General features: G+C 53.6%; 12 protein-coding genes across 12 annotated transcripts; 4 read left to right on the top strand and 8 right to left on the bottom strand.

Moving 5' to 3' along the window:
* Positions 1–170: 170 nt before the first annotated feature.
* J4E85_004688 (uncharacterized protein) lies at positions 171–1,625 on the bottom strand (the record flags this gene model as incomplete). Its single annotated transcript, XM_051468941.1, has 1 exon — positions 171–1,625. The coding sequence occupies one exon, from the start codon at positions 1,623–1,625 to the stop codon at positions 171–173; it is 1,455 nt and encodes a 484-aa protein (XP_051327156.1).
* A 244-nt stretch (positions 1,626–1,869) lies between these two features.
* On the bottom strand, positions 1,870–3,909 carry J4E85_004689 (uncharacterized protein; the record flags this gene model as incomplete). The annotated part of the gene is made up of 1 exon (XM_051468942.1): positions 1,870–3,909. The coding sequence occupies one exon, from the start codon at positions 3,907–3,909 to the stop codon at positions 1,870–1,872; it is 2,040 nt and encodes a 679-aa protein (XP_051327157.1).
* Positions 3,910–4,220: 311 nt separating this feature from the next.
* On the bottom strand, positions 4,221–4,553 carry J4E85_004690 (uncharacterized protein; the record flags this gene model as incomplete). Its single annotated transcript, XM_051468943.1, has 1 exon — positions 4,221–4,553. One exon carries the CDS (start codon positions 4,551–4,553, stop codon positions 4,221–4,223), a length of 333 nt encoding a protein of 110 aa, XP_051327158.1.
* Positions 4,554–5,239: 686 nt separating this feature from the next.
* Positions 5,240–5,570, bottom strand: J4E85_004691 (uncharacterized protein; the record flags this gene model as incomplete). Its single annotated transcript, XM_051468944.1, has 2 exons — positions 5,240–5,258; positions 5,311–5,570. 2 exons carry the CDS (start codon positions 5,568–5,570, stop codon positions 5,240–5,242), a joined length of 279 nt encoding a protein of 92 aa, XP_051327159.1.
* A 156-nt stretch (positions 5,571–5,726) lies between these two features.
* On the bottom strand, positions 5,727–9,561 carry J4E85_004692 (uncharacterized protein; the record flags this gene model as incomplete). The annotated part of the gene is made up of 4 exons (XM_051468945.1): positions 5,727–7,541; positions 7,619–7,651; positions 7,732–7,811; positions 7,866–9,561. 4 exons carry the CDS (start codon positions 9,559–9,561, stop codon positions 5,727–5,729), a joined length of 3,624 nt encoding a protein of 1,207 aa, XP_051327160.1.
* A 408-nt stretch (positions 9,562–9,969) lies between these two features.
* J4E85_004693 (uncharacterized protein) lies at positions 9,970–10,863 on the top strand (the record flags this gene model as incomplete). The annotated part of the gene is made up of 1 exon (XM_051468946.1): positions 9,970–10,863. One exon carries the CDS (start codon positions 9,970–9,972, stop codon positions 10,861–10,863), a length of 894 nt encoding a protein of 297 aa, XP_051327161.1.
* Positions 10,864–11,361: 498 nt separating this feature from the next.
* J4E85_004694 (uncharacterized protein) lies at positions 11,362–13,230 on the top strand (the record flags this gene model as incomplete). Its single annotated transcript, XM_051468947.1, has 1 exon — positions 11,362–13,230. One exon carries the CDS (start codon positions 11,362–11,364, stop codon positions 13,228–13,230), a length of 1,869 nt encoding a protein of 622 aa, XP_051327162.1.
* A 3,905-nt stretch (positions 13,231–17,135) lies between these two features.
* J4E85_004695 (uncharacterized protein) lies at positions 17,136–18,869 on the top strand (the record flags this gene model as incomplete). The annotated part of the gene is made up of 1 exon (XM_051468948.1): positions 17,136–18,869. The coding sequence occupies one exon, from the start codon at positions 17,136–17,138 to the stop codon at positions 18,867–18,869; it is 1,734 nt and encodes a 577-aa protein (XP_051327163.1).
* Positions 18,870–19,184: 315 nt separating this feature from the next.
* Positions 19,185–20,335, bottom strand: J4E85_004696 (uncharacterized protein; the record flags this gene model as incomplete). The annotated part of the gene is made up of 2 exons (XM_051468949.1): positions 19,185–19,600; positions 20,221–20,335. The coding sequence occupies 2 exons, from the start codon at positions 20,333–20,335 to the stop codon at positions 19,185–19,187; spliced, it is 531 nt and encodes a 176-aa protein (XP_051327164.1).
* A 374-nt stretch (positions 20,336–20,709) lies between these two features.
* Positions 20,710–21,364, bottom strand: J4E85_004697 (uncharacterized protein; the record flags this gene model as incomplete). Its single annotated transcript, XM_051468950.1, has 2 exons — positions 20,710–21,234; positions 21,284–21,364. The coding sequence occupies 2 exons, from the start codon at positions 21,362–21,364 to the stop codon at positions 20,710–20,712; spliced, it is 606 nt and encodes a 201-aa protein (XP_051327165.1).
* A 541-nt stretch (positions 21,365–21,905) lies between these two features.
* On the bottom strand, positions 21,906–23,236 carry J4E85_004698 (uncharacterized protein; the record flags this gene model as incomplete). The annotated part of the gene is made up of 2 exons (XM_051468951.1): positions 21,906–23,110; positions 23,164–23,236. The coding sequence occupies 2 exons, from the start codon at positions 23,234–23,236 to the stop codon at positions 21,906–21,908; spliced, it is 1,278 nt and encodes a 425-aa protein (XP_051327166.1).
* A 1,093-nt stretch (positions 23,237–24,329) lies between these two features.
* Positions 24,330–24,942, top strand: J4E85_004699 (uncharacterized protein; the record flags this gene model as incomplete). Its single annotated transcript, XM_051468952.1, has 2 exons — positions 24,330–24,833; positions 24,937–24,942. The coding sequence occupies 2 exons, from the start codon at positions 24,330–24,332 to the stop codon at positions 24,940–24,942; spliced, it is 510 nt and encodes a 169-aa protein (XP_051327167.1).
* Between the last annotated feature and the right edge of the window lie 764 nt (positions 24,943–25,706).

Raw genomic sequence — 25,706 nt, forward strand, 5'->3', positions numbered from 1 at the left:
GTCACCACTGCATTATTTATCCTTACTTTCGACCTTATCTTGAGAGTCCATCCCAGTCACGCTGTCGTCACCTCTGATACCTCCAGCCAAGAAGGTTCCTTCCGTTACCCTCTCAGTCCTCCTCGATTCTCTTGCCCAGACTAGGTGCGCTTCCATGAGTGTCCGATGAGTTATGCAGTGTCGAGATCGCCGTCCGCAGAGCGAGAACCTGGAGTCTTCGATTCCGGTTCTATCTCCGTGCCAGAGATGTTTCCATCGGACCACTGGTCGGCGTCTTCTTCGAGCCACTCAGGATACACATCACCCCGATGGATTTCTTGCTTCAGCCTTTTCCATGCTGTGTACACATCAGAATCCTCTACGAGTGTCAATTCCGCTTTGGACGATTCCTTAAGCTGATGAAGAAGCTTCTGGCAAGAACGTTCATACCATCCGCTCTCAACCTTGATACCCGCTGATTTGAGACAACGCTCGATGTACTCTTCTGTCCCGATAGTGAGTACGAGAAGCAACACCCAACTGTCGTTGTGCAGCGTGTGTGGTGCTTCAGACACTATCAATGAAACGATTCCTTCCCGGTCTTGCTGATGGGTGTCGAGCAGACTCTTAACGCTCATGTCCGTCAGTTGTTCCCACTGGACTTTGAACGTTTTCGTCGGGTTTATCGTAGGTCGTTGTTCGTGTGCTTCCGATGGACGGAAATCCCTATGCCAGGGCTCATGCTCGTTCCTTGGTTCTAAGACAGGAGAGAGTGGATCGATGTCTTGCACAAAGCGCAGCAGGATGCCGATGTATTCCATCGGGTAAGTACTGGCAAAACCGACTGTGTCAAGTACTATGTACGGTGTTTGTAGGCCATGGCCTTGAGCCATGTCATAGTGCTTCTTCTCGTAAAAGCTGTACGCCTTCTCATGCTTGGCTGACAACCAGCTCGATCGTCTTGCTGCTCGCACCAAAATAGCCTCAAGTATCCGCTTTTCTAATCTCTTAATGTGCACGGCACTGGAGGGGTTCGATGTCGCTTCTTGAGGCGCACTAGATGCTGAGCTCTTGCTCTTTTTCGTCTTAGAGGATTGAGCTTTAGCAGCGCCTGGAGTCTTCTCTTCTTCGGTGTTCTGTTCTTTGCTAGCAAGAGATGTGAAGTATCGAACTTCTCTTATGTCTGTCCAGTTCCGATCGACGACACCGAGGTCAGCGTGCAGCGGATTCACCTTTGCCGAATCGACCCGAATCAGGAACAAGTCGTAAGCATGCAGGCTGTTCTGAACATCCAGATTCTGGCCTTTCATGGATGCTACATTCTTTTGCTTCTTCCACGTATCCTTCGCGTCTTTGGCGACACGCTGAGGCCAGAACCACTTCTCCGTCCCTTCTAGCAAGTAAAGGTAATTTCTCTTTAGGCCCAATCGCCTGACAGCTATGATTTTCTCGTTCATGACTGGACCTGGGAGATCGTCGGGTGCCTCCTGGAGCCAAAGCTCGGCCATATCGTCCGGGATTTTGATCGTGTCTGAGGTTGGGTAAGCAGTGCTCTCGATGGTTGCTATCGTGGATGTCTCAGCCTGAGGCTGCGGTTCGTCCTTCTGCACGGCAGCAGTTGTTGGCTTTGATCGATCTTTCGACATGCTGTGTTTGGGATGATGATTGCGCGATCAAAGCAGGTAACGAGACGTTGATAACAGGCATAGCACACCTGCCCTCTTATACCAACGCCTATTATACCAGCAATCATGTCACCATCACCAGCGTGGATTGTTGCAAGCTTGCTACATGTTACAAGTGGCTATATCAAACTTAAGAGATGAATTGACAGCTATGGAGTGTGGCAGCTGAAGCTATAGACATTTGCACACGGCTGACCCTGTCTACCTAGTTCTCGTCATCGGCCAACGCCACAGTCTTCTTAGTCTTCAACTTCTTTGCTGGCCTAGATGTTCCATCCACTACCCCCTCTTCGTTATCAGTCACCGCTGACATGCCAGGTTTTCTTGAATCAGGGCCTGACTTCGCAAGCGCTTCTCTCTCCTCTGAGGCACCCTGATGCTGAGGGGCATGAGTTGGGGCTGGTCGATCTTGGTCAGCTTCAGTGCCATATCCTTCAATCTCGTCATTCCCTGACTCGGCTTCAGCATCTTCTGCTTCAACATGCTCGTCGTGTTCGTTCGCCAGCTTACCGTGTCTCCTACCCTCCAATGGCCGGGCGCTCTTCTCGTTGGCTGGAGTGTCGTCTTCATCTCCAGAGGTGTCTGTACTGTCGTCGTGTTCAGAGTTGCTATGTTGTCCGCGGTCGGATCCAGGCCTCGGAGCAGCGTCATCATCTGGCTTTTTTGCGTTACTCTCGCTAGCGAACTGCTCGTCCTGCAGGGACTGCTGAAGTAACCAGAAGGTGTGTACTGCTTCGGCATAGCTCAGCTTCTTATGCTCCTGATACTCTTCCATGCAGGTATGGATAGCATCTCTAGAACGAGCGCTGTGCGCCATTAGCCCCATGTCCTCTTCCGCTTGCTTCGCTTCGTCGTCTGCGAGTAAGGCCAGGGCGAGAAGATAGGGCCAGGAGCCTGGCCTGGCGACATGGGGACTGTGGGTGATCATACGACGACCGAGGTCTTTTCGTTTCGCTATGGTTGGCGGCACAATCTTGACTAACAAGACTGGTCCAGTAGTACGCTTTCTCTGCCAAACATGGAAGTCTTCGATGAAGACAGTCCAGATGTTCGTCAACTTGATCTTGGATCTTTGTCCCGTTGTTGTTGCTATTTCGTTGTCATCATTGGACGTTCCGACCTTATTCGATGCAGAAGTCCATATGACATCTACATCACTCAAGTTTTGATAAGTCTCTTCGTTGAGCTGGTTCTCATCGACCTGGTTTCCATCGGTCTCGTTGCCATCAGGCTTGCTGTCATCGATGTAAGGCTTCCAGATTATCTCGACGAGCTCTTGAGCACTTTTGGAGATGGATGCCATGGCTTTCGCCTCGTCCTCGTGCGTCGCATACTGATAGCTTCCTTCCTCTGGTTCTACCAGCCACGATCTGGGCTGAAGGACCTCACTCAATATGAATATGAGCATCTGGTGCACACGGTCGTAGTCTTCGTTGCTGAATCGTGTGATGAATTTCTCCGGCCCGTCTGTCAGCACGACGTTGTCGAGAATCCTTACCTGATACCAGCCAGGTACGTCGACATCTATCCAATCATTCTCTTCGACTTTCTCAAATCTCTCGACAGTCTTCTTGTACAGCTTCGTCGCATGGGTCTTTCTCATCCACTCAAGCTCGCAGTCGTTCCATATCAATACCTCCACGTTAGCATTCTCCCATCTCTTCCTTCGCGCGATGATGATGGTCTTGTCGGGCCTCTTCGGGTCCTTCTCCTCTTTTTCGGCCAGCGCCGCCCACGCTATCTCGAATTTAGGGGGAACTTTGAGGGCCTGCGGATGTTGTTGTTCCTCTTTGTCAGTATCGACGGAAGTTGCGGGTTTAGTAGCTTTGCCCTTTTTCCTTCTCTTACTCGGTACCACCTTACCGTCGTCATTCCCGTCCTCATGTTCTTCGTCATCTTCACTCATGTCTGGGATCCCCGTTCTCCTCTTTCGTTGTTTTTTACGAGGCTCTACTACCGGCTCGCCTGCGATGCTTCCTGGCATTTCCACCGCTTCGACCATTTCAGTATCGCCATCATGGTTGCTCAATGCGCCCCTCGCATACACGAGTGTTTTCAACCTAGACTTCGGTGGTGCTTTGGAGTTGGCTGGTATGTTCGGCCTCGTGGTCCTCTCGTCAGGTCCATTCTTGTTGTCGTCCATGTTGTTGCTCATATGCCGGATCAAAAGCTTGATCGTTGACGAAGACTGTATGTGGGCGAGGATATTGAATAGAGCAAGTGAGGAGACCGAACGGCTGAACATGAAGGTCTTATGCTTTGATCAGTTTGCTACAGTTGTCAGCGACTTTGTGCGCAGCCAAACTTCATTGTCACGACATGAGCAATCTAGCAAATAGACAGAAAGCTCCAAACGACTCCACTGTGCGTCTAGGGTGCTGGAGTAGCGGATCTATATCCCGCGGACTCGTTGTCGGCTGGCGCTATTCCAGTAGCTGAGGCGCAGCAACGTCTAGAAAGACGTCCACGTTGTTATTGAAACACAACCTTGCTTCTGCCTCCTGTTCAGGCTTAACATCTTCAATCAACATATGCATTCGTCTGGACTAATATCTATCAGTCCTCCACCTCTTCATCCATGTCGTCCTCAGTCTGCTCATTCTCGCCATCCTGTCCATCGCTGACTTCGCCATCACTCCCAGCCACCGACGCTTCCATTATAGCATTCCCATCCTTGTCAACATCATTCTCTACGTACCAGCGAACCTCATCACGAGTCGCCATGTACGTGCGCTCAACGCAGTCAATCGACCGCTTCTCCCAATCACCGCAGTATGTCCAAAAAAACTCGTCCCGCTCACGCTCGTGCCAGTCGTCTCCCACTTCAATACCAACCGTGTCCAGTTTATCTGCGATCTCATCGACCAGGAAGAAGAGACGTGTGAACATGAGTAGCAGAGGGTGTGTGAGGAGATACGGCGCATGTGTTGGGAACAGTGTGACGGCTTCGCTTAGCTGAAGGGCGATGGTGTGAGCGGTGTTGAAGGCCCAAGTAGGATTCGTCAGCTCACGGAGACTGGTGTCGAAGAGCGGGTTGAGGAAGTGAACGACGGGTTATGAGCGGCGCTTTCGGTGTCGCTCGCTCGAGTTATTGAGGACTTTGCAAAGGTGGTTGTGTTCTGCAAAATGTATTAGGACCCTTTGTTTGCTAGTGAAGGGCGGAGAGCTTTGCAGGATACCTTAGACCATCACAGTCTCGAGACGTCGACGACAGAGCACCATGGAGGTAGTTAGTGATGATTCGACTGACCGGGGAAACATGCGAGGGTACTGTATTGCCCCAGGAGGTCGCGTGCCGGTTGAGTTCGTGAGATGATGTAGGGGAGTGGCAGCTACAGAGGTGCCCAGAACAATCAAAACAACACATGCAGCACCATACTAAGCACATATACAATGTCATCATCACAGCATGTTACTTGTAGTCACCTAAATGATGGAGAAGAGTTCTATTCATGCATATTTATAAGGCGCACAGCGGCGCCATCCCCCCAAACCGCACCGCACCACCTCTGCCACCGCCAGGAACTCAAGATGTTTTGCCCGAAGGCCCCAATTCCTCTCCACCCCGCCCAGATCTACTGTCCGAAGACCGGCCTGTCAAGATATGTCAGCTTAGCTCGTCAATGGGTGATCAATTAAGACTTACTTCCACTCATCCAGCTCCCGGGCGAGCTTCCAGGCCGAAACCCCCACCCTCATCCTCTCCCTCTTCTCCGCCGCAACCGCTCTCTCCCACCGGAGCTTCTCCTTGATCATGCCCTTGGCCTCGGCCAAGGCGGCCACCTTGTCGGGGTTGGAGATGGCGATACGCCATACGGCGTCCCAAGATGGCCCCATGTGGGCTGCGGACGTTGGCGGCGAGGGCGCGGGTGCATAGTCGACCTCGGGGTCGAAGGTGAAGGGCATGTTGGCAAGTGTTTGATGTGATGTAGGTATCAGGGTGTGGTATGGTGAGTACGTTGGAAAGTTTTGGAGGGTGCCAGCTAGGATACACAGACGCGCAAGACTAAAGGTTTAATTACAATTCCTCGCTCTTCACCTACAAACGGGCAGCTCGACCAATCAGTTCCAGCCCACCCAACTCTTACTCATTACACGCCACACCCTCACTTCACCTGATCTCAAATCTCCCATCTTAAAGCTCTCTGGCTTGACCTTCTTGTGCTCACGTCCCTGCTCCCAAGCCCTTACCTTCTTCTTACTCCCATCCCACTCGACAACAACACCGACGTGATCCGGCTTCCCAACATCCATCGCGTACTTAGCATGCATTGGCCCAGTCTTACCCTGGAACTTTGCATTGCGGAAGCTGATGATGTCACCAGGGCGAATCTCATCATATACTTGGGTTGACGCGTTCGCTAGGTTGGCGTACACAAGCGCGCCGTAGGAGCGAGTTGAAATTGGGGGCAGTGCGTCATTGAAGGGCTTAAACAGCTCCTCAATCAGTCCCTGTGGCGTGCCATTGCCTACGACAGTGTTCTGCTTCGACTCAATAGTCTTGGCTATCGTGCGACCAAACTGCTCGTACGCGTTCTCCAGCTGATCAGGACGCTGGCTTGGAGGCGGCGGCTCATTGCGCTGTTCAAGATCCACGTCGGAGACGTTGGTGGACTCGAAGCGGGCGGAAATGATCGTTTGTGAGTAGTCAAGGTAAAGAACTTTGATGAGTTTCTCCACAGTGTTGCCTGATTGCGACTCCTTCATGTCTACCAGGACGTCTTTGCGAGCTTGGAGTGATGGGGGAAGTAGCTTGGGCTGGGTCCACCAATGCGACGACATCCCCAAATCGATATCGTTTGCAATGAAACCTTGATTCGTTGCCGGGCGAGGCTGATCCATGGAAGATCGAGTCGTCAGCATTTGGGCTGCATCAAGCGACTTCCGAGTGTTCAGCATCCGAGGCGGTGCCTCCGTTGCGACTGGCGAGAACATAGAAACTGGGCGTTCCTGCGGTGGCGGCGGGACCATTCTTTCTTGAGCTGGAGGAGGCGGAGCTTGTAGAGGTGGAAGAGGCGGAGGTGCATGCTGGTGTGGAGGAGCCTGAGGTGGTGGAGGCGGTGGCCTATCGTGAGACTTCCGAGCCGGCGGGGAAGAGTACAAATCATCCTCTTCATCTGATTCACCCGCTTGACGATGTGGTACAGGAGGCATCGATGGTGGCATGGGTGGTGGTGGGCGATTCTGCGGGGGAGGAGGCTGGCTTTGTGGGGGCGGTGGCACTGCTCGAGGAGCTGGAGGCGCCGCGGCTTGCGGAAGGGGTGGGCCAGTGTACTTGAAAGGGTCATATTCTTCATCGTCATCGTCCATAGGGGCGCTGCGAGTCGGTGGTGGTACCGGTGGGAGAGGCGGTGCACCACGGGGGGCATCTGTTGATGGCCGACTGGGCCCCTGTTGAGGTGGTGGAGGCGGAACTGCACGAGGTGCAGTAGGAGGCAGAGGCGGCATTCCCTGAGGAATAGTGGGCGAGCGTGCTGAAGTTGGCTCGTCCGTCAAGGTATTGTCTTCTACGCTGGAATCGCGAGCATGTGACTTCAAGGCGTCCTTGTGAGTTGCCTCGGGCGCCATGTCGGTGTCATAGTCACCTTCGTAGTCAGTCTCGCCCTCGTTACGGTCCAGTTTGCGAATCGGAAGATCTTCATGGCGCGATGGAGGTGCCTGCGTTGGTGGAGGTGGCGGAGGCGGACGGCTCATTGTAGGCGATGTAGGACCCGCTGACGGAATGGGAGGCACGCGTCTTTCTGCCAGATCCTGAGCTGGCTCGCCAGAAGCGAAATACGAAGCCCGCCTATTGGATGGCTGGGAAGGGGCAGACGGGGTAGGGGCAGTGTCGGTCATCTCATCACCAGACTCAGATCCGGGCCCAGGAGAGAGAACCTGCGGAGGAGGTGGCGGTACCGGTCGAGCTAGGTACTGTCAGTGTTGTTCACGTATTGATAGCCGATATGACTTACAGGCTGATGGGACAGGAGGGGGAGCAGGACGTCCTGGAGAATGTTAGAACCAGTGGAATGGACGTAAGAATTATTGATAGAGCCAAGTGCACACACATACTAGACACGCATACAGTCATGACATATTCCGACAGACCGTCATAAGTGACATATGTCTTCGATAAGGTCTCGGAAGATGGCGACTGCAGGCGGCCTTGGGCATGGTGTACAAAAGCGCGGATTGGTTTGCGAGGAATGATAAACTTACGGTCTGTTGGAACAGGTGGAGGACCATCGCCAGTAGTTGGCCGGGCCGGCTGAGATGCAACCTCCTCTACGTCTGGCACTTCGTTCGCTGAGTGAGTGCCTGTGACGGGGTGCGAAGTTTCATCCTCCTTCTCGACAGAAAGCGTGCGATCTTCAGGTTCTGGGCTTCGGACGGGCATCATACCAGGCATACCAAACATAGGAACTCGTTGCTGAGGCATGCTGTACTCCTCAGTTTCTTCGGGCCTTTTCTCGGTGGTCGATTTCTTCTTCTTCGGTGGAAGACCACCGCCCATGGGCATACCACCTCCGAACATCCCAGGCATACCGGGCATGCCGGGAATGCCACCGCCCAGTCTCCTCATGCGCTCGCGTAACTCCTCCTTCCGTCTCAGCTCGGCAGTCTCCTCGTCTTCTTCTTCCTCCTCCTCTTCTTCGGGCACGTCTTGCTCATCACCAACGTTGAGCTCTTCCGTTGGGGCAGTGGGTGCTCTGGGAGGTGGCGGTGGCGGGTGCCTGCTCTTTGGTCGGTCCTGGTCCTCTTCGACACTTGTGGATTCTCCTCCAGCATCTTCAGTATCTCCAGCTGCTGATTGGTCAGCGTCATTCTCGCTGAGGAGATCGCGGTCACGGTTGAGCGCGTCTGGAGAGCGGATATCGTGCGATGTTCGCGGAGGGCGATTTTGGTCCATGGATGCACGACCTTTGGAAGCTCCACTTGTCACGCGCTCGAGGCCAGTGTCCTCGCTGTCTTCAGCGGGAGCGTCTTGAGACTCAGTCCTCTTGGCCACAGGCGGTCTCTTTGGTTTTTCCTTGTGCATAGCCGCGGCCCTTTCTGCCTGCTCCTGCTGCTGTTTCTGCAGCAGAGCGATGCGTTCCTTCAGGCTGATCTTGGGCTGTGGCTCTTCTTCGCCCTCGTTCGCATTTGCCTTGTCATGCGCGACCAATCCCGCGCGCTCCGCATCGTTCTGGGTCTGCGCCTGACGCTCTGCAATCTCAGGGTCCTCTTCGCGACGGTAGGTCTTGACGGGGGGAGCCTCTCGAGTGGGAGGAACGTAGGCATTGCGGCTCGGCGGGGGAGCCACGAAGGGCTTCTTGATGAAACTAGGAGCGCCGCCAGAGGGCTTGAAGGGTTTGGGCGGAGGGTCAGTGGGCTTGTTGAAAGCAGCAATGCGGTCCCGGAAGGCATTGTTCTTGGGTGCGACAGGCGGAGGAGCCTTCTTCGCTGGAGGAGCGGGCTTGGACGACTCCGACTGCGGCGGCAGGGCTTCCGGGGCTTTTGCGCTCGACGCAGAGCGAGGCGACATGGGTGACATGGGCAGCGGTGTTGTTTTGGCAGCGCTGGGCACCTCAATGGGAGGGGCCTGGGGCTTTGGCGGCTCTGGTTCTTGAGGCAGCACTGGCTCTGGCTCCTGCTGCGGTATTTGGGGCGTGGGAGGGGCTTCCTGCGCAGGCGGCTGCTCTAATGGCTTGTGCCGCGAAGCTCGGTTGGGTCGTGGTGGCGGCTCTGGCTCGTAGCGCTCGACGAAGTTCCTGGGGAAGAGGCCATCGTGCTTGGTGCCGCTGTCGTCGGTGTATTCGCCCACGTACCAGTCGTCGCCCTCCTCCTCGGTGACGGAGATGATCTGGCCGACCTTGAAGCCCAAGTCGTCTTCGTGGTTAGACACATAGTCGAAGACGGCCCTGACTTTGTACATGGCGGCGGGGTGTGTCGATGGCTGCAGAGGTGGTCCGGCGGCGGAAGACGCAATGGGGGTGACAGCTGCGGTCCCTGCCTGACAGCGCTACAGCAAGAATGTGTGGGAGCTCTCTAGGTGCACGGCGGGTCTCGGACGTGTAGCTGCGATGACGCCCATGTCAGCCTGGGCAGCAATGCGGGACGCGCGGGTCAACGGGGCAGCCTACCATTCAATGCTTGCACCCATCCAGCTCTGGGCGAGGGGCAGTGGGAGATATGAGGGCTGCTGCAGGTGCCTCGTGCGAACAAGTGTGGTGACGAAGCTCAAACAGCCCCGCCCAAGTCCCCGACGCTCCGCCAAGCACGCCCAACGAGGTTCCACTTCACACTCTAGCCACGACGATCCCAACACCAACACAGGCCCGCCATGCCGCCCAAGTCCATCCTGAAGAACGCGACCGTCTCTACCAACGCGCCCCCGGGCAGGAAACCCGTGAATGCGCGCCACCTCGCAGTTGCCCGCCACCATGCGACGGTACTTGAAGACCGCAAGCGCGTCGAGGCAGAGGTGCTGGAGGCCGTCATGACCCTCATGGACTTTCCCACCTCGCCAGACGCCGATGCTAAGCGACCCTCGCCCTCCGACGCTCACTTCTTCCAGAAAGCAGTAATTCCCTTCCAGCCCGCCGACTACGACGCCCTCATCGAGGAGCGCAACATTGCCGACAAGTGCGGATATGCGCTGTGCCCGCGCCCCAAGAAGAAGGCGCGATCCACCGCGAGGAAGCAGTTTGTTGACACTGATCACGGCGTTGAAATAGTAGACAGGAAGGTGCTCGAGGTGTGGTGTTCCGACGACTGCGCACGACGCGCACTCTACGTCAAGGTGCAGCTGAACGAGGAGCCGGCGTGGATGCGACACGGCGGGTACGGCGACAAGATCGAGCTCATGGTCGACAATGCCGACGAACATGAAAAGGCCCTACCGCTACGTCTCAAACAGGAGAGTGCGACCACGGCTGACGCAGATGACGAAGCAGACCTAGACGCAGCCTGGGCCGCCCGCGCAGACGCCATGACTGATCTCGCGCTCGAACGAGGCGAGAAGCCGGGCCACCTTACCAAGGCAAACAACGACCTCGTCCAGGACCAGATTCTCGAGCGCTCTTCCAGCAACGCGCCGCCTCAGCCACCGTCGCTTCCTGCGCAAACGTCTGACCACACCATGGCTATTGAAGGGCACGTTCCACGTATAAACAGGAAAGACAAGGACGACGACGAAGACGATGATCAGGACTGGGACAAACACTTGCCTGGATGAGTGGGGATGACACCAGTCATTGCATTACGACATTCATAGACAGGCATGCACACGTAGAAGATTGCAATGATATGTATAGATCACTCGGCGCGCGGTATGCGTTTCAAAGACCATATGGATAAAACCTTTGGTTGAAGAGGTGAGTCCTGACCTGAAAGATGGCGGACAGCATATTGCGCACGCGAAAGAAGTACGCATGTCAGAAATGCTCGACACGGGCGCTGAGGCGGAGGACGAATCACGCATGCATGGAGAGAAGAAGATCTTGCATAGCTTCTGTAGATAGCTATCAACGTTATATTCCATCCAAAAAATGCATTCGATACCGTCTCGTGCATCTTGACGTGGTGATGTGACCCAGCCTGCAACCCATCAGAAGCCGCGGAGGTCTCGCACGGGCCACTCCGCCGCAAACTCCACTCGACATTTCGATATGCACGTCGGAATCATCACTTCAGCCGCCATTGAACGCCCACACGCGGCTGTCGCATCGCCAACATGGCTCTCAGTCGCCAGTCCCTCTCGCCTACTTCCAACCTCCTCCGCAATTCTCGCCTCTTCTCGCTGCCCAACCCACTTGCACGACCGCCCGTGAGCGACACCTACGGCGCGGGCATCTCCAAGTCCTCCGACACCGCGACCCTGCCATACCCGACCCACCAAGCGATTGCAACGACAAAGTCCTCATTAGCACGTGGCGATTGGGGTCTGAAGCGGCCGATTCCGTCAAGGAGTCACCTGGTACAAGTGAGCGACCCAGTACTGAGGGTTACTCAGCTGGATACTATCGAGCATGTTACGGACTTCGAATCGGCGGCAGATCATGTGCGGACAAGACAAAAGTGGGAAGAAATGGGTGTGCCAATGATCAAGGGCCTGTCGTTGATGAGAAATCGCGGCGTGAGCGACGACTTACTGCCGGGAGCTTTTGAGGTTCGGGATGATACTACGAGTTACGACACGGATCTCGGACTGGATGAGGCTGGACTTTACCTAAAGGCTCTCAAGAAGAGCATGCCTTCGGAGCGAGTCAAGGCTCAATGGGACGACTTCAACGCCACCTGGAGAAAGAGGTGGGAAGAAAAGCTCGCGAGTTTCAGGGCTCGTGGATGGGGCCTTCACCTTTCCGACTTTAAATCCTTTCAGAAAGAAGCGAGCAGGAAGTCATCAAACGATAAGCCTTGGCTAGAAGAATTTGTAGCCCTTCAGAAAGAGCAGAGGAATGCAAGGAACGCTCTGAAGCAGCGACTAGAAGCCCCGCAGACTCCAGGATCATTGCAGTTTACACCCTTTACCCCGCCACCCGTGGATCCCGTCGTTCATAATACCAGGCGATGGAAGCACGAGGGACCTTGGCTTCCTGGTATGGGCGCCGAGGACTTCATCTCTTTTCTTACCAAAAAGCTTGCAGGCCGCAAGAAGGAGTTCAATGACTACCTAGTCGAGTATGTCAAGAACAAGATATACGACACTCGTCGTCTTGCCGCTTCCATATCCGGCGAATTAGCACCAATAGACGCCCAAGAAGCTGAAGTCTGGCAAGAGCAACGAGAAAAGGCCTGGCGTCACATCACAAAACCTGAGATTGATGCTGGTATCAAGGCGCTGAGGCAAGAGACTGCAAAGGATCCACTAAGCAGCAAGCTCGTCAGCAAGTTGATACTTCCCTTCTTGAAGCTCCCAGCCATCAGATTCAAGCACACAGCATACAATCCGGACGCTGCCAAGAACGAAGTCGATCAGTACCAATTCGACCAAGAAACCGCGCCCCTCTCCACCCACCCTTCAGCCGGACTCGGCTATCTTCGTCACAAGTCATACCTCGCCAATCACCCCATCCTCGGTCCCCAAGAGAACCCTGCCCCGATACCTGCTCGTGTCATGCAAGCCAGACGCACAGGCACAAAGAACGAGCTCTACGCCCGTCTGGGAGTAGGCGGCTTCGTAGCCAACGATGACCACAGCGGCACAACTTCATACACTGTTCCCAGGAACTATGCGGCTGCCAAGGACGTCGAGACAATTGATGTGGACACGCCCGGTGGCAGGAAGATTATGGTGCAACCCCAGTTTGGTAGCGTCACCAACGACGGGCGCATCCAGATCAAACTGAAGCGATCCGTTGGCCAGGAGGTTGCTGTTGGCCGAGGCGAATTCGACGAGAAGCCGCCAGCGAGACCGTATGCTGAGAAGGTTTCTTTCAGGAATTTGGTCGGTGGAGCAAAGAAGAGTGGGATCAAGGAGTTGGATGAGCAGAGTGAGCAGGGTCAGCAGTTCAGTGAGTTCCTGGAGAGCACGAAGCCTCAGGGACATGCACAGCCACCGAGGGGTTTCCCTGGGATGGCTGAGGCCTTGCGAGGGGACTAGATGGTACAACATATTTGTATTATACTGCACACATTGTATTGTATGAAATGAACATGAGATATCTACATACCTCTCGTCGTTGGCTTTTCAGTCACAAGTCTCGCCAGCTATACTCAGAAAAACGTGTCTATTTGAGCCTTACTAGACATCGAGATCCCAAGTCTTGTACGGGACCCAACCCGACTCCAGTCTCACACAATACGACATGATCAAGTGCAACTAGAGCGAAGAAGCTTCCGGATACCAACGCGACGGGGCAGGCAATAACCCAGTGTGGATACCTCCATTGAAAGATCATGTGTCCGCGCTAGTGGCGAGAATAGTTGCCTACATTCTGAGACATCTGGCAGGCTCCGACTTCGGCTTGGCAGAACATGATATCGAAGGAGGTCGGAGGTGCCGAGGATGTAGAGTCGTACTGCCGTGCCGCTTGTTGTAGCTCCTAGAGTGGGCATGATAGCGAGAAAATCCCAAGTCTTTGTTTCAATGTGAGACAGGTGGTAGGCTGGGGCCTATTCGATGTTTTCTGATGTGGACCTTACGTTGGGAGTGGCATGTGATCGTGTCCATGCCGTTCGCAAGCATTGCACTTGAGTGTGATCTTACCTTCCATGATTTCGACTTTTACTTCGGTGAAATCTCGCCATGCTTGGCAAATCACTGCAACACACCGTTCAACAAAAGCTTTCTCCAAGCTCGGTTCCAGCGATGGAACCTGATCTATTCATACCTAACTTTTGGCCTAAGCCAGTCATTCAGCTGCTATCGTACCCATGTAACAAAGCTTGTTGCTCCTGTGCAAGGCTGTGGTTGGTTCTCAGTGGCGATGGGGCCGAAACCTGGTAGTGGCACACGTTCTGCTTACAGGTAGACCAGGCAACCCGGGACGGCGCGTAGATGGTTCCTGTGAGACGTGAGAAGAAACGTGGCTTAGTTTCGATGGAAGTGTCGGATAGACTTGCTTATGAGACATCAGCAATATGGAGTCGATACTGCAATGGGCTGTTTGTCCGAATTTGACTACCTTAATAAGCATCCGAACAGTAAAGAGACAGTGAGACGCTTCCGCCCCATACCCTTCGCTTCCCAGATGTTGGTAAGTGTAGCGCTGCCAAGCCATACGTTTCAGCAGCAGTGCGATCATTGTCGAGTGCGAGGTCGCTCCTGAGTAGGATGTACAGTCTTCAACACTGGAGCAATGTGACTGGCCGTACCGCTCGTATCTTACAAATACGTACGCAATGGACAAGCAGGCGGTGAGCTGCGATAGCTTCAAGTTCGCAGCGGTTCTCCAGCCACCGATAGCGTCAACAAAAATCGCAGAAAGTAAATTTTTCGCGTGTGGAAGCCGTCATGGAGGCTGAGCAGCTATGTGACACTGATAGCGGATTGGCGATATGGTGTGGCACAGCACGCCTGAGGCCATTGTCGGCCTAGTCTGTTGAGGCGTCGTGGCTGAGGTAGTAATATCGGTGGACGTTGAGTGCACCATGGAGATTAGCCGGTACGTCGTTCGTGAAAAGACGGTGGAACGAAATTCTCGTGACAGTGGGACCTGTTAGCCTGGAGAGCATCTGGCAAGCAACGTGACGGGTGCGATATCCGAACAGTACCGAGTCTTTCAAGCTCATGGTAACGCCTTGTGAAGACTGGCATGTGCATAGTACACGCTTCAATTCTGCCAATTACAACCCAATCTTACTCCGTCATCCATCGCTTCGTCCGCGGATGAAAGAGCGCGCGAGACCAACGCCGAAGTGTGGCTGCTCGATGTGTGGCCATGCGCACCTTCATCAGGCCAGTTCCCTTTTGGGATCCGTTAACGCAAATAGCGGTGTCGCAGATTGAGGGAGCGGCACGCTTCCTAGCCACTTGGTAGTTATTCGCCAGTCGAAGGATTCAACCCCCAAAGTATCAGAAAGGTGACGGAAAGCGCAACTCTTACGGCTGGTGGCTGAGGCTGTGAAGCGATGGAAAGGCCAGGGGCCAGGGGGGTGCCACCAAACGGCTCGCAAGCAGCATGCATCGGATGACCGCCACATCCGGCAAACAAAGATGTTTGTGGGACTGTCGCATTTACGCTGACGGCGGTGGAAATTTGTAAGGAGGTCAATCTGTTGTCGCGGTCGGTCAATTGCAGCCTCTCGGTGCTACCTACGAGTTGGCGCTAATTGAGGGTTGGAAGAAGGCGCTGACGAAGACTCACCTCCCACGGGCAGGTGCGACGCACACTGTCGAGTGCTCTTTCCCGACTTCGGCTGGGTCAAGGCAGCAAGGTGGCCACGAGCTCACATGCTCAGCAATTCGCCTCCCCGCCCTCATCAATGGTGCGCATCACGGCCATTCGTGAGCACCTCTTGCGCGATTCTGCAAGAAATGCAAGAAAACTAGCGACGCGCAATATAATCGCGGTGTCGAAGTTTGAGAACGCGACGCATGAGGCCTGTATGCGAACGATGCGTCCGCTGCTCGCGTGCAGCGTGGGTGCATCCCGTCTCCCTTTAGCGCCCGCCGCAACGTGATGCCCCACAGCCAGTTGAGCGGCCAAGCACCCTTCCCTCTATCCATATCACTACTCGAGGCAAAGCAATATGGTCGGGCATTGGGCGCCGATCAGCAAAATGCCCGGCTTCTGGTGCCTGGCATGGAGGCCCGCCTGCCTCACGACACGGGAATGACTGCATAGCCCCTACCATCATTCGCCAGTCTTCCAGCTGAGAGCTGGCGATCCGGATTTCTTTCATCGCTAACAGCACTAGCACGGCCTCCATGTCTTCATCAAAGGAGAATGTCATCAGGCGAAGTGACTAAAACCGAGCTTGGGGGACGGCGACGGGGAGGACGGGGTGCGCTCGAGCACCGGCAGTTTATTGCTGCCCATCGAGTCTGAGACAGGTTGTGCGGCCGCGCGGATGCGCAAACCGGCTACCAGTTGCGACAATTTTTCCAATTCCCCAATTGCATCGGGTCAGTCTCCCTCTTCATCACCCTCAGGCACAGGGCACCGGTCAGAACCACGGCCCACTCGCGGCTGGGCGGTGTCTTCGGTCGCTCGCAGGCTGTGCAATTCACCGCTGCGCAGCCCTAAGGAATGGCCCCAAAGACGCCCGGATCATGTTCATGCATTCCGTCCTGCCTGCCGCTGCGGCCGCCTGGCACTGGCACTTTTTTTCTGCCCGCCCGTTTCGGTCATCTGTGGTAAATCTGCTCCTTGTCCACTCATTGTGCACTTTTCCAGGCTACAACCTGCGCCGCCTTGCACTTAAAAGGAACCCTCGCCCAGTAGGGCTGCACTTTACTTTCCTCGAAGCTGCATAGCTCCCTGCACATGATCCTCTCTATTATTACCCCTTCGCCGCTCTGACTCTTTCGCTTTTCGGCCCATGTGTCCTTGAATCTACGAGTACACTCATCCTACTTGCCGCTTGTCTTAGTCGGGCCGTCACCTGTTCCTCAAATACCCTCAGTCTCCCCAATATCGCCAAAACATCCAAACTACGCAAATCGACCCGTATCCTGATCAGTTTACACTTTGTGTGATCTGGATACACACGTCATCAAGACATCCTTACCGTCCGGTACTTCCATATCTGCCTATCCCCCGACGGGTTCATTACCCCGGATAAGCTGGTTTGACATCATACTTCACCGAGAGCATCCAGCCCAAGACTAAAGCTTGAGGCAAGGTGTTCTATTATCATCCTCGCCTCTAGGATATCTATCAACTCCGACTTAACCCATTACACATCGCCATCATGTGTCGGATCGAGGAGCGCGAGGAGTTCACCCCTGATGGGCGACCCCTGACATCTACGCGAGCCTGCCTTTGTGCGAAAGCACGTGGTGATAGACCATGCCGAGACGCAATCGTCGTGCCCATTCGATACATTCCTAGAAATGGCTCCATGGGCACACCGTCTCCGACGAATCCACCAACTCCCACCACTTCAACATACTTGGTTCAAACACGTCGTCCGTCTGGCAGTGGTAGCCGTCCCTCAACTCGGGATGGCCAACGACCGATCAGCAGCGAGATCTTCATACAGGTTGGCTCAAAGAAAGATAACAAAGGCAAGAAATACCCATTACTTTCGGTCTCTACCAAGCCCTACGATCGGTCTTCACTCGGCTCTGTTGGATCTCGTGATATCGCTGTTGATTCAGTAGGCTCTGATGCCTCCTACACCTACCGAACTGGTTTCCCGGAAGCCCCCTTGCCTCCACCAGCGTCCTTCGATCATCACAGCAGCTACCTTACAACTCCTACTGCACCATACGGTCAAAGCTCTCGCCATGTTCCGTCAGCGTCTTCCAGTCAGACACCCTCGCTTTACGTCGCGTCGGACGCAGAGTACGACCCACCGGCTAGGCAGCGAAGTACAAAACGCTCTTCCACGGTGATTCACAACCCACCTACTGCTGTTCCGTCCTCGCCGCCTCAGCGTCAGGGTGGTATGTCATCTGATCCATACCGGACGGCCAGGGTTGCTCCACGAGAGACGTACACATCAGACCGCCCACATCCACTCGACTACGACGCCTTTGCTGATCACTCGAGCTCGTCTTACACTAGCTCGGGCCCACCTGAAGGCGCTCGTCGCACCAAGACTGGCGACGAGCGACAAAGGCAATCCAAGTCAGGTCGGCATCAAGAAGAGTCTGACCGACGGGTGGCTGATGAGCGTGACAGAGAAGATACTGCCAGACGCGTACATTTCGAACCCGCCCGTGCAGACGGCCGCGCGAATGAGAGGGCAGAAAAGCTCTTCGCTGAGAAGGAGAAAGATCGAGCGTTGGCCAGGGAAGAACTTCGTCGTGTTAAGGAGGAAGAACGCCTCAGACAAGAGAGGAAGGACTTGGAAGCCAAGAAGGCCCAAGATCGTAAGAAGGAGAAATCAAGCCCTCCAACGATCGACTATACGAAGAAGCGGCCGAACGCATCACGCAGACAATCCTCCTCTATGACGTCAGCTGAGCTAGCAGATCAACGACGCTTGATCAAAGCCGAGGAACAACAGATGCGGAGCGAAAGGCAGATTGCAGAGGCCAGGGAGCGAGAGGAGGAGCTGGCAGCCCGTAAAAACCAACAAGAGAAGCCGGCTGCATACTGGGACCCGCGTGGCGGCGATCGTTCCCTCTCCACACGCCGCGAGTCGATGGCTCGCCACGACAGTCTTACCTCTAACACGCGTCCCGCTGGATTGACTCGCACTCCCAGCAAGCGCCGTCCAAGTGTCTCGCAGCCAAGCCCTCCAGTGCTCGATACTCAGGTGCCTACAGAGTCTTACAGGCCTTCCAGCTCGAGGAAACGCGCGCCTCCGCCGCTATCCTTCCCAGCGAACTTCAACCAAGATTACGCTCGGCCGCCATCTGCTAGGCGTCCATCCATCAGTCAAGACAACCCGTTCGCAGCAGCCACGATGATGTCGCCGCAGTCAGCATCGCAAGACCCATGGGATCTGCGCACCGTCGAGGGTTCACTTCCATCTGCCCGACCTCTAGGCGATGGTCGTCGTCCATCCATGCAATCTCGCTATGTCGATGCCTTTGCAACAGACTCTGAAAGCCCGGATGATCACCCGCCTGTATACGCATCGCGCACCGGTTTGAGTCGTAAAGGATCAAAGAGGAAGCATTGAGCTTCATGTCACTTTGTATTTCTCGGGTCATGCGTCTGCAACTGTTTATTGCTTTTGCTTCCTGCTGTTGGAGTTCAGTATGCGTCTGTTCTTGTTATGATACCCTTCCACCAGCACTGTTATCTACGCCACCCGCCCTGTACCCTGATTAGACATATACCCTTGTTTCCTTGCGCATGTATCGTATTTATTGGAAATGACAAGTTTATGGCATATCACGAAAACATCTCTACGAAACACTCATCATTCTTAGCAAGTGCTGCCCGTAGCTACGTGTTCAGAAGACTTGACTGCCACCTACGTATTGTCCCTGCACTATCTAGGCTTCCCACATTCTGGGCAAGATTGGTTCGGTGTCCAGAGTTCCGCCTTCGGAGGTGGTGTCTCCTGGTAAGGATCGACTGGTATGTCTAACTCGGCGTCAACCCCGAGTCTGAAAGTCTTGTAGGGTGGAGCATCAGGGCTTTGTCCTTTCCACTCATTGACTTGGTCGGTTATCTCGTTTCTGAGGCGCTCAAGCAGGTATAAGTAGCGGCGATGCTGTTGGAAAGAGGCGGGAACGCTGGTGTCGAGCGCTTTGATGGCTTGAGAAAGCTTGTTGATGACGGCGGCCTTCTCTGAGGGGTAGCTGAGGTTCTCTGATGCCATGTTATGGAGCGGTGTGACGAGCTGAATGATCTTGATGGTGCTCTGATGCTTCTCATCTTGCGCTGATATACTGAACTTGTTTGCTGCGGGCAAGTTCCTTCACGATGTGGCACGTAAAACAATCAGTATACCAAAGTCTATCATAGATGACAAGCTTATGTGATTGATCACCGCAACTCATGTGTCAGTCTTCAAGCTCAAATCCCTGTCTCCTTCTTTGGATAGGTGGATCGGACATGGCTTTGGGAATAAGACATGGCTTCAATAAAATGGAACGCGTGTAAGTGACTAGATTGCCGACGACAGGGCTCTTCATTGACCGTTCATTCGATGATCATATGGCACTCGTAATTCATACTCAAGCCATTAACCACACTCAACCCATGGATCTCGCGCCACCGCTTACTTTCATTTTTTCTGTAGTTTCGCAACATCACTAGACAGCCTCATCTCGTCCTTCTTCTCCCTCTCGATAGACTTCTGCTGCTACTACGAGGTGGAGAATTTCCATCCTGTTCTACCCCTGCGCTCTGATACGCTACCGAGTAGGAATAATCTTCTGACTCTGGTATACCAAGCTCGGTATCAACGTCGCGCCAGACTTGGGAATCAGAAATTGGGCTTTCTACGTCTTCAATCAACCACCATCCGATAGGTATGTCTATCTCGCTTTTCAGACGCAAACAGAGATAGAGAAGCCTACGCTGTTGAAAGAGCGTCATTTCCGTGCTTGGTTGGATAGCGGCGATGGCAGTGTGTATCTTTTGGATCGTGGGAATATCTGCGCTCATGAGCGTACGTCTCTCTTCTTCCGTCATGACTGAATTAGTTGTGTTAAAGAAGTTGCTGTCGTAAGAAATATTACATGCTTATAAGTTCCGAACGTGGACGAGCGTTGCGAATGGTTTGTGCAAACACTAGTGTTTCCATGGCGCAGATGAGACACCCGACTTGGTCACTTGCATTGTGGGCACAGCATTGCCACGTCGAAAACATTGCGCTTCACACGAAAGTGAGCTGTGGCTTTGAGATAAACCCATTTCATTGGTATCCTATGAGATCTAGTCTAGTACGGATATCCAAATCGATGACCGCCCTGCACTCGTCTCACCAGCGCGTTCCCAATCATCTAGCTATGTATCAGGCGGCCTGGCCGTGCTAATCCGCACGAGCGACGAACACGAGTCAAATCTTATTCATCCTTGCTCTCAACAACCTGAGACAGTGAGCCCTTGAGAGGAACGTAGTTGAAGGCCTCCTCAGATCGCTGGCGACGTGGCGGAAGCGAGAAGCTGATCTGAGAGTGCGGCGCGGAGAAAGGAGCGCGAGTAACGGGGGTAGACTGTCCGAACTCTTGAAGCTTCTTCTCGAGGTACTCGATGCGGTCGTCTTGTTCTTGAGTGTGGTGCATCTGCTGCTGGTACATGCTAGACATGTAGTCGTGCTCGTTGTATAGGCGGTCGAATTTCATAGCAGCGTAGTTGATGTCGTTACGAAGGCGAAGGTTCTCGCGATTGCTCTCGTGCTTTACGCTCGCGACGTGACGACGATGCGCTTCACTGAGATCGCGAAGCTGTTTCTCGTGTACCCCGTCAACGTCGATCGTGAGGAATTTGGTGAGCGCCTTGCTGGTGGATAGACGCGCGAGAAGCGCGATCGCGACTGCGACAAAGACTCCGATCAAGAGAACGATCTCACGATCGCTGATGAGTTCAGTCTGGAGCTGTTAGTATGAGACGCTAGTGTAGTGCTTCAAATTGACGTACTGTAGACCAGACTGCGGAGAGCAGACCGAAAATGCTTGAGCAAAGGAAGAAGGCTAGGAATTCGAAGTTATTGAGCTCCATTGTGATGATCTCTTGAGTGAGTGAGTTGTTGAACGGAAAGACGTCCGAGCCGCATCGCAGTCAGTTTGATACACACTTGGCTTGGCAGTCTAGCTGATTCCACGAGTGGAGTCAGCTGGAATAAAGCAACACTTCATGCTGGCGAGATGTCGCGATGATGTAATATAGCTTCAACTTGTTGTCGAATAAAAATAACAATGCGATGACACATTAACATCCTTTGCAAACTCCACAGTGTAGCTTGTTTCAAAACACGAACATCTACTGGAAGATGCCCCGGTTGTATGACCTGAATTCTGCATTCAGATATGTATGGATTAGATGGCTATATACTGACAGTATGACTATTTACAGGAAAGTGACGATGAGTACACTGAAGCATGCAGAATATGGCAACCACGTAGGTAAATCGGACATGATGCATGGAACGCCGTTTTTGAACCCATATGCAGACCCCAAGGTACCTAAAGAACGCCTTAGCCATGCAGTAATGATTCTTGAAAATGAGCTTGCGAAGCCCGTCGATGACACGCTAAACAATTCAGGAAAGATCCATGGGTTCGGCGGCACTGTTACCGGCACCAGTTGATTCGCGACCACGCTGGTCCTTGATTGTTGGGACAGCAGGTTGCGCGAAACTGTTTTGTGCAGGCGGAGCAGGAACGTTGATACCAGTATTTGCATGGTCGGTGCGAACCTGTGGAGGCGCGACGTAACCCATATGAGGCTGGGCGTAGATTGGAGGGGTCGCTGGGCCAGAAGAGTTGCGCGGCGGCTTTCGACCACCGATGCGCTGAGCTCGGGGAGCTGGGAAGCAAGCATTCTTGACACGGGTCTGGAACTCTTGAGCGAAGTTGTCGTAGGGCTTCTTGTCCTCGGATGTCTTCCAGCCCATCTTGTTCTTCATGCACTCAGCCTTGCGGTGACTAATCGTGGAACCTTCAATGCGAATGCCATTGGCCTCAAAGCGACGACAGCAGTCAGAACGCGACAGGATAAGCAGAACAACGAGAAGGCTGACGTTGTCGTTGTCGAGAAGATGAGGACAGAAATCGCAGACATTGCATGCGAAGCGGCGCATGTCTTCAAGTTCCTTGGTGTCGGTGCAGTTGACGAAGCGCTCAGCCATTGAGAACGGTCTAACCATGTCCCTACAGATATGGTTCTGAAGGACATTGGCGACTGAAGATACGGAAACTGGATAGATGCTACTACGGTCAATCTTGCTTGTAGCAGATGACGAGACCGTGCCGGCGATGTAGACAATCTCGATATCGTCGAACGGGCCCCGATCGAGTTTGATGTCCTTGAGTGTCTTGCCTTCCTTTTGAGCCTCTTTGTAAGTCTCGGCGTTCTTGATACCAGCCTCGCGAGCCGCCTTGACAGCCTCACGAGGTGTGGTAAAGCCATACTCCTTGGCGAGAGCTACGGAATCTTCGTGCATCTCAAACTTGGAAAGCTTACGCTCAACATCAGGGGCGCGTATCCAATCCTCGGACCAGGGTTCTTCTGCGAGGACTTTGTAGAAGACCTTGGTAAGGGCGCGAAGCTTGATCTCAAGATCAGTCATCATACGCCGGCCGAAATACAGTTCATCGGTCTCAAAGAAGGCATTCTCGATAAAGGTCTTTCGATCCTTCTGAGTTAGCTGGCCGCGAGATGGATCATTCTTCCATTCTTGGATGATGTGCATGAACTTGGCGTGGAAGATGTCATCGAAATGTTTTGATGCAGGTATAGCATTCGCTGTACGGCACGTTAGTTCATGGTCAAGAGATATTTCCACAGTTTACACGTACAAGTCGGTGTGTGGGGTTGTTGTGGCGGCGAAGGTGAGGTAACAGCGGTCTGGCTGATCGCGGCAGGTGACATAGTGATCCAAGCGCGATATATGACCTGATATACCGAAAGAAGTAAATTGTCTACTTGTGGATCAGTATGGATGAGAAAGGAAACAGATCTCGATGGATTTCGATGGGGTTGTAAGGTGAGGTTCGTGGCCGGGTCAAAAGGTTGCGGGGTGGTTGGGTTGTCGGAGCGTGAGGGCGGTAGGCAAAAACATTCACGCTCGCGTCGCTAGCGTGCCAAGTAAATTCGGGGTGAGCATTGGAAAGACACGTGACCCACATGACTCGGCCCCAACAATCTTGGAACCTCGGGTGAACGTCATAGTTAGCGCTTCCGCTCACAACCTTCCATCAGGACATCCATTGAGTGCTTCATCTTGTCAGCTTCTCTCCTATCAGCAATGGCTGCGACGCGTTATACGTTCCTGCACCGCATCGCTACGCGTTGGTGTGCGCCCGGGGTGCGCTTGAGTGATGAACCCCTTCCTGTCGCGTTCCTGCATTGTCATCCTCATCTCATCTGCGCTCAGTACACTCGCCTCGATCCAGATTTACATGTCATCATTGCGAAAATATTGATTTGAATATGTGTGGATTACAGTACGCTGGTCCTCTTCGCCATCTATGGAAGTTGTCGCTTCCAGCTTTGGTTGCCTTACGTGCCACATTCCTGGGAACAGCAGCAGCATATGCCGTCTAGAAAACACATCTTCTCTGGAGCGATCTCGGTTATTCTGATAGCCTGAAAGAATCATGGTTCCGTTGGATCGGAATGGTATCCTTTCCGGAAGGACACTCAGGGTATACGCGAGAACCTAGATGACAAAATTGGAGCTGAAAGCACTGGGCCTCCTTTTATCAAGCGTGCCGTTACATTGTTCAAGAGTTTGTATCCATGGTGACGCTGAGATCTGGTTTGCGCCGAATTAATGGCATTCAAAAGTCTTTCAAGGCACGGGAGACGCTACTTTGATGGGCGTTTGACAGTGAAGGAGACAGTAGCAACGAAGAGATATTTCCACAACTAGCTTTTGTTACCACGCGAAAAGTCCCTGCCTCGCAAGCAACTTCGTTCCACTTTCTACGTTAACGGCACGCCACCATCGACCCAATACAACATGAAGCTGATCAAACGTCGAGACAGGCGTCCCCAAGCCACAGCTGCGACGCCATGCCACTTGCTTGCACTACCAGCGGAGATACGCTTGCTCATATACAGCCACATAGCCCCCGATGGCTTCCTACCAAACGCGCCCTACCAGACATACATCGGGCTCATGCTCTCCTGCCCCCAAATCTACAACGAGATGACCTCCGAAGCCGTCCGCCTGGCCCCTTCCATCCTACGCACGATCCAGTTCTCCGTCAACGCAACGCCAATGAAGCTACAACCGCTCCGGCCGACGACCTTCGCCTCGCTGATGCACCTCACGATCGGAATACCACGCTGGGCAATGCTCGATCGGCCTACGATAATGGGCATTCTGCAAGCCATGGCACCAGTACTAGAGCTTCACCTGGCCAGATTGACCATCGGATTGGAAGACCTAGAGGGTGAAGACGATGTCTTGCAGATGGTTGAGACACTGAATCCGGCACAAATCGCGCGTTACATGAGCCAAGTACAGGACATGCCCGCACCCCTCTATCCTCCAAGCGATTCTGTGGCATCCGACCATTATCGCATCCGAACAACATACAGCAATATCATTGGACTCGTCACAGCAATGAATTGCCTCATAGCTCCAGGAATGTGTAATGGAAAGCATGCCCAGGCAAACCACTGGTGCCTTCGCGCTTCAGTCCTTAACCCACCATTTCCGACGACGACGTGTAACGTTCGGAAGATTGCTTTCCGCTTGAAAAGGCTCCATGATGAGAAGGTATGTGGGTGTGGTCGACTTCCCGCTCACTACCCTCATCTGGTGTATCCGTTTCGCGGGTCGAGCTATAGGTGGGAGCTGATGCTCGAAAACCCCTCGTTGGAAAAGGAGCGATGGATGGTTCACTGGAGGGATGATAAGGGTAAGTTGAGCTGGTCTCTGAAGGGAAAACCAGGGCTATATGTATGGCTGAAGTTGAAAGAGAAGCGAGAGAGCCGGTTGAAGAGGGCTGTGAAAAGCTTGTTCAGGCAGACCTAGTTGAAGGCGGGGCTATGTACGTACTCTCCAGGTTCGCAAGTGCTAAGTCTTGCAGGTAGCTCCAATATCATCATGATCATGACATGAATGCATAAATGCCATGGACTTAGGAGTCTTGATGTTACAGTGCGCGTCATGCCAAAACCACAGCTCTCACCAGATGCATTCGAAAGGTCTACGTGTAACATGCACCTACCCGACGGCTACCACATTGAGCATCCACAAACAGAATGAACATGCGTTTGTGTGACCCACTCCCAGATTGTTCCTCATTCCGCTGATAAAACCCCGTTCATAGTCCCCAACATACAGAAGACTTACCACACCCCTACCTCCGACTCTCCAAGACCACCC

Source organism: Alternaria conjuncta (genome assembly GCF_024043145.1).
Source record: "Alternaria conjuncta strain BMP 0040 chromosome Unknown scaffold_6, whole genome shotgun sequence".
NCBI lineage: Eukaryota > Fungi > Ascomycota > Dothideomycetes > Pleosporales > Pleosporaceae > Alternaria > Alternaria conjuncta.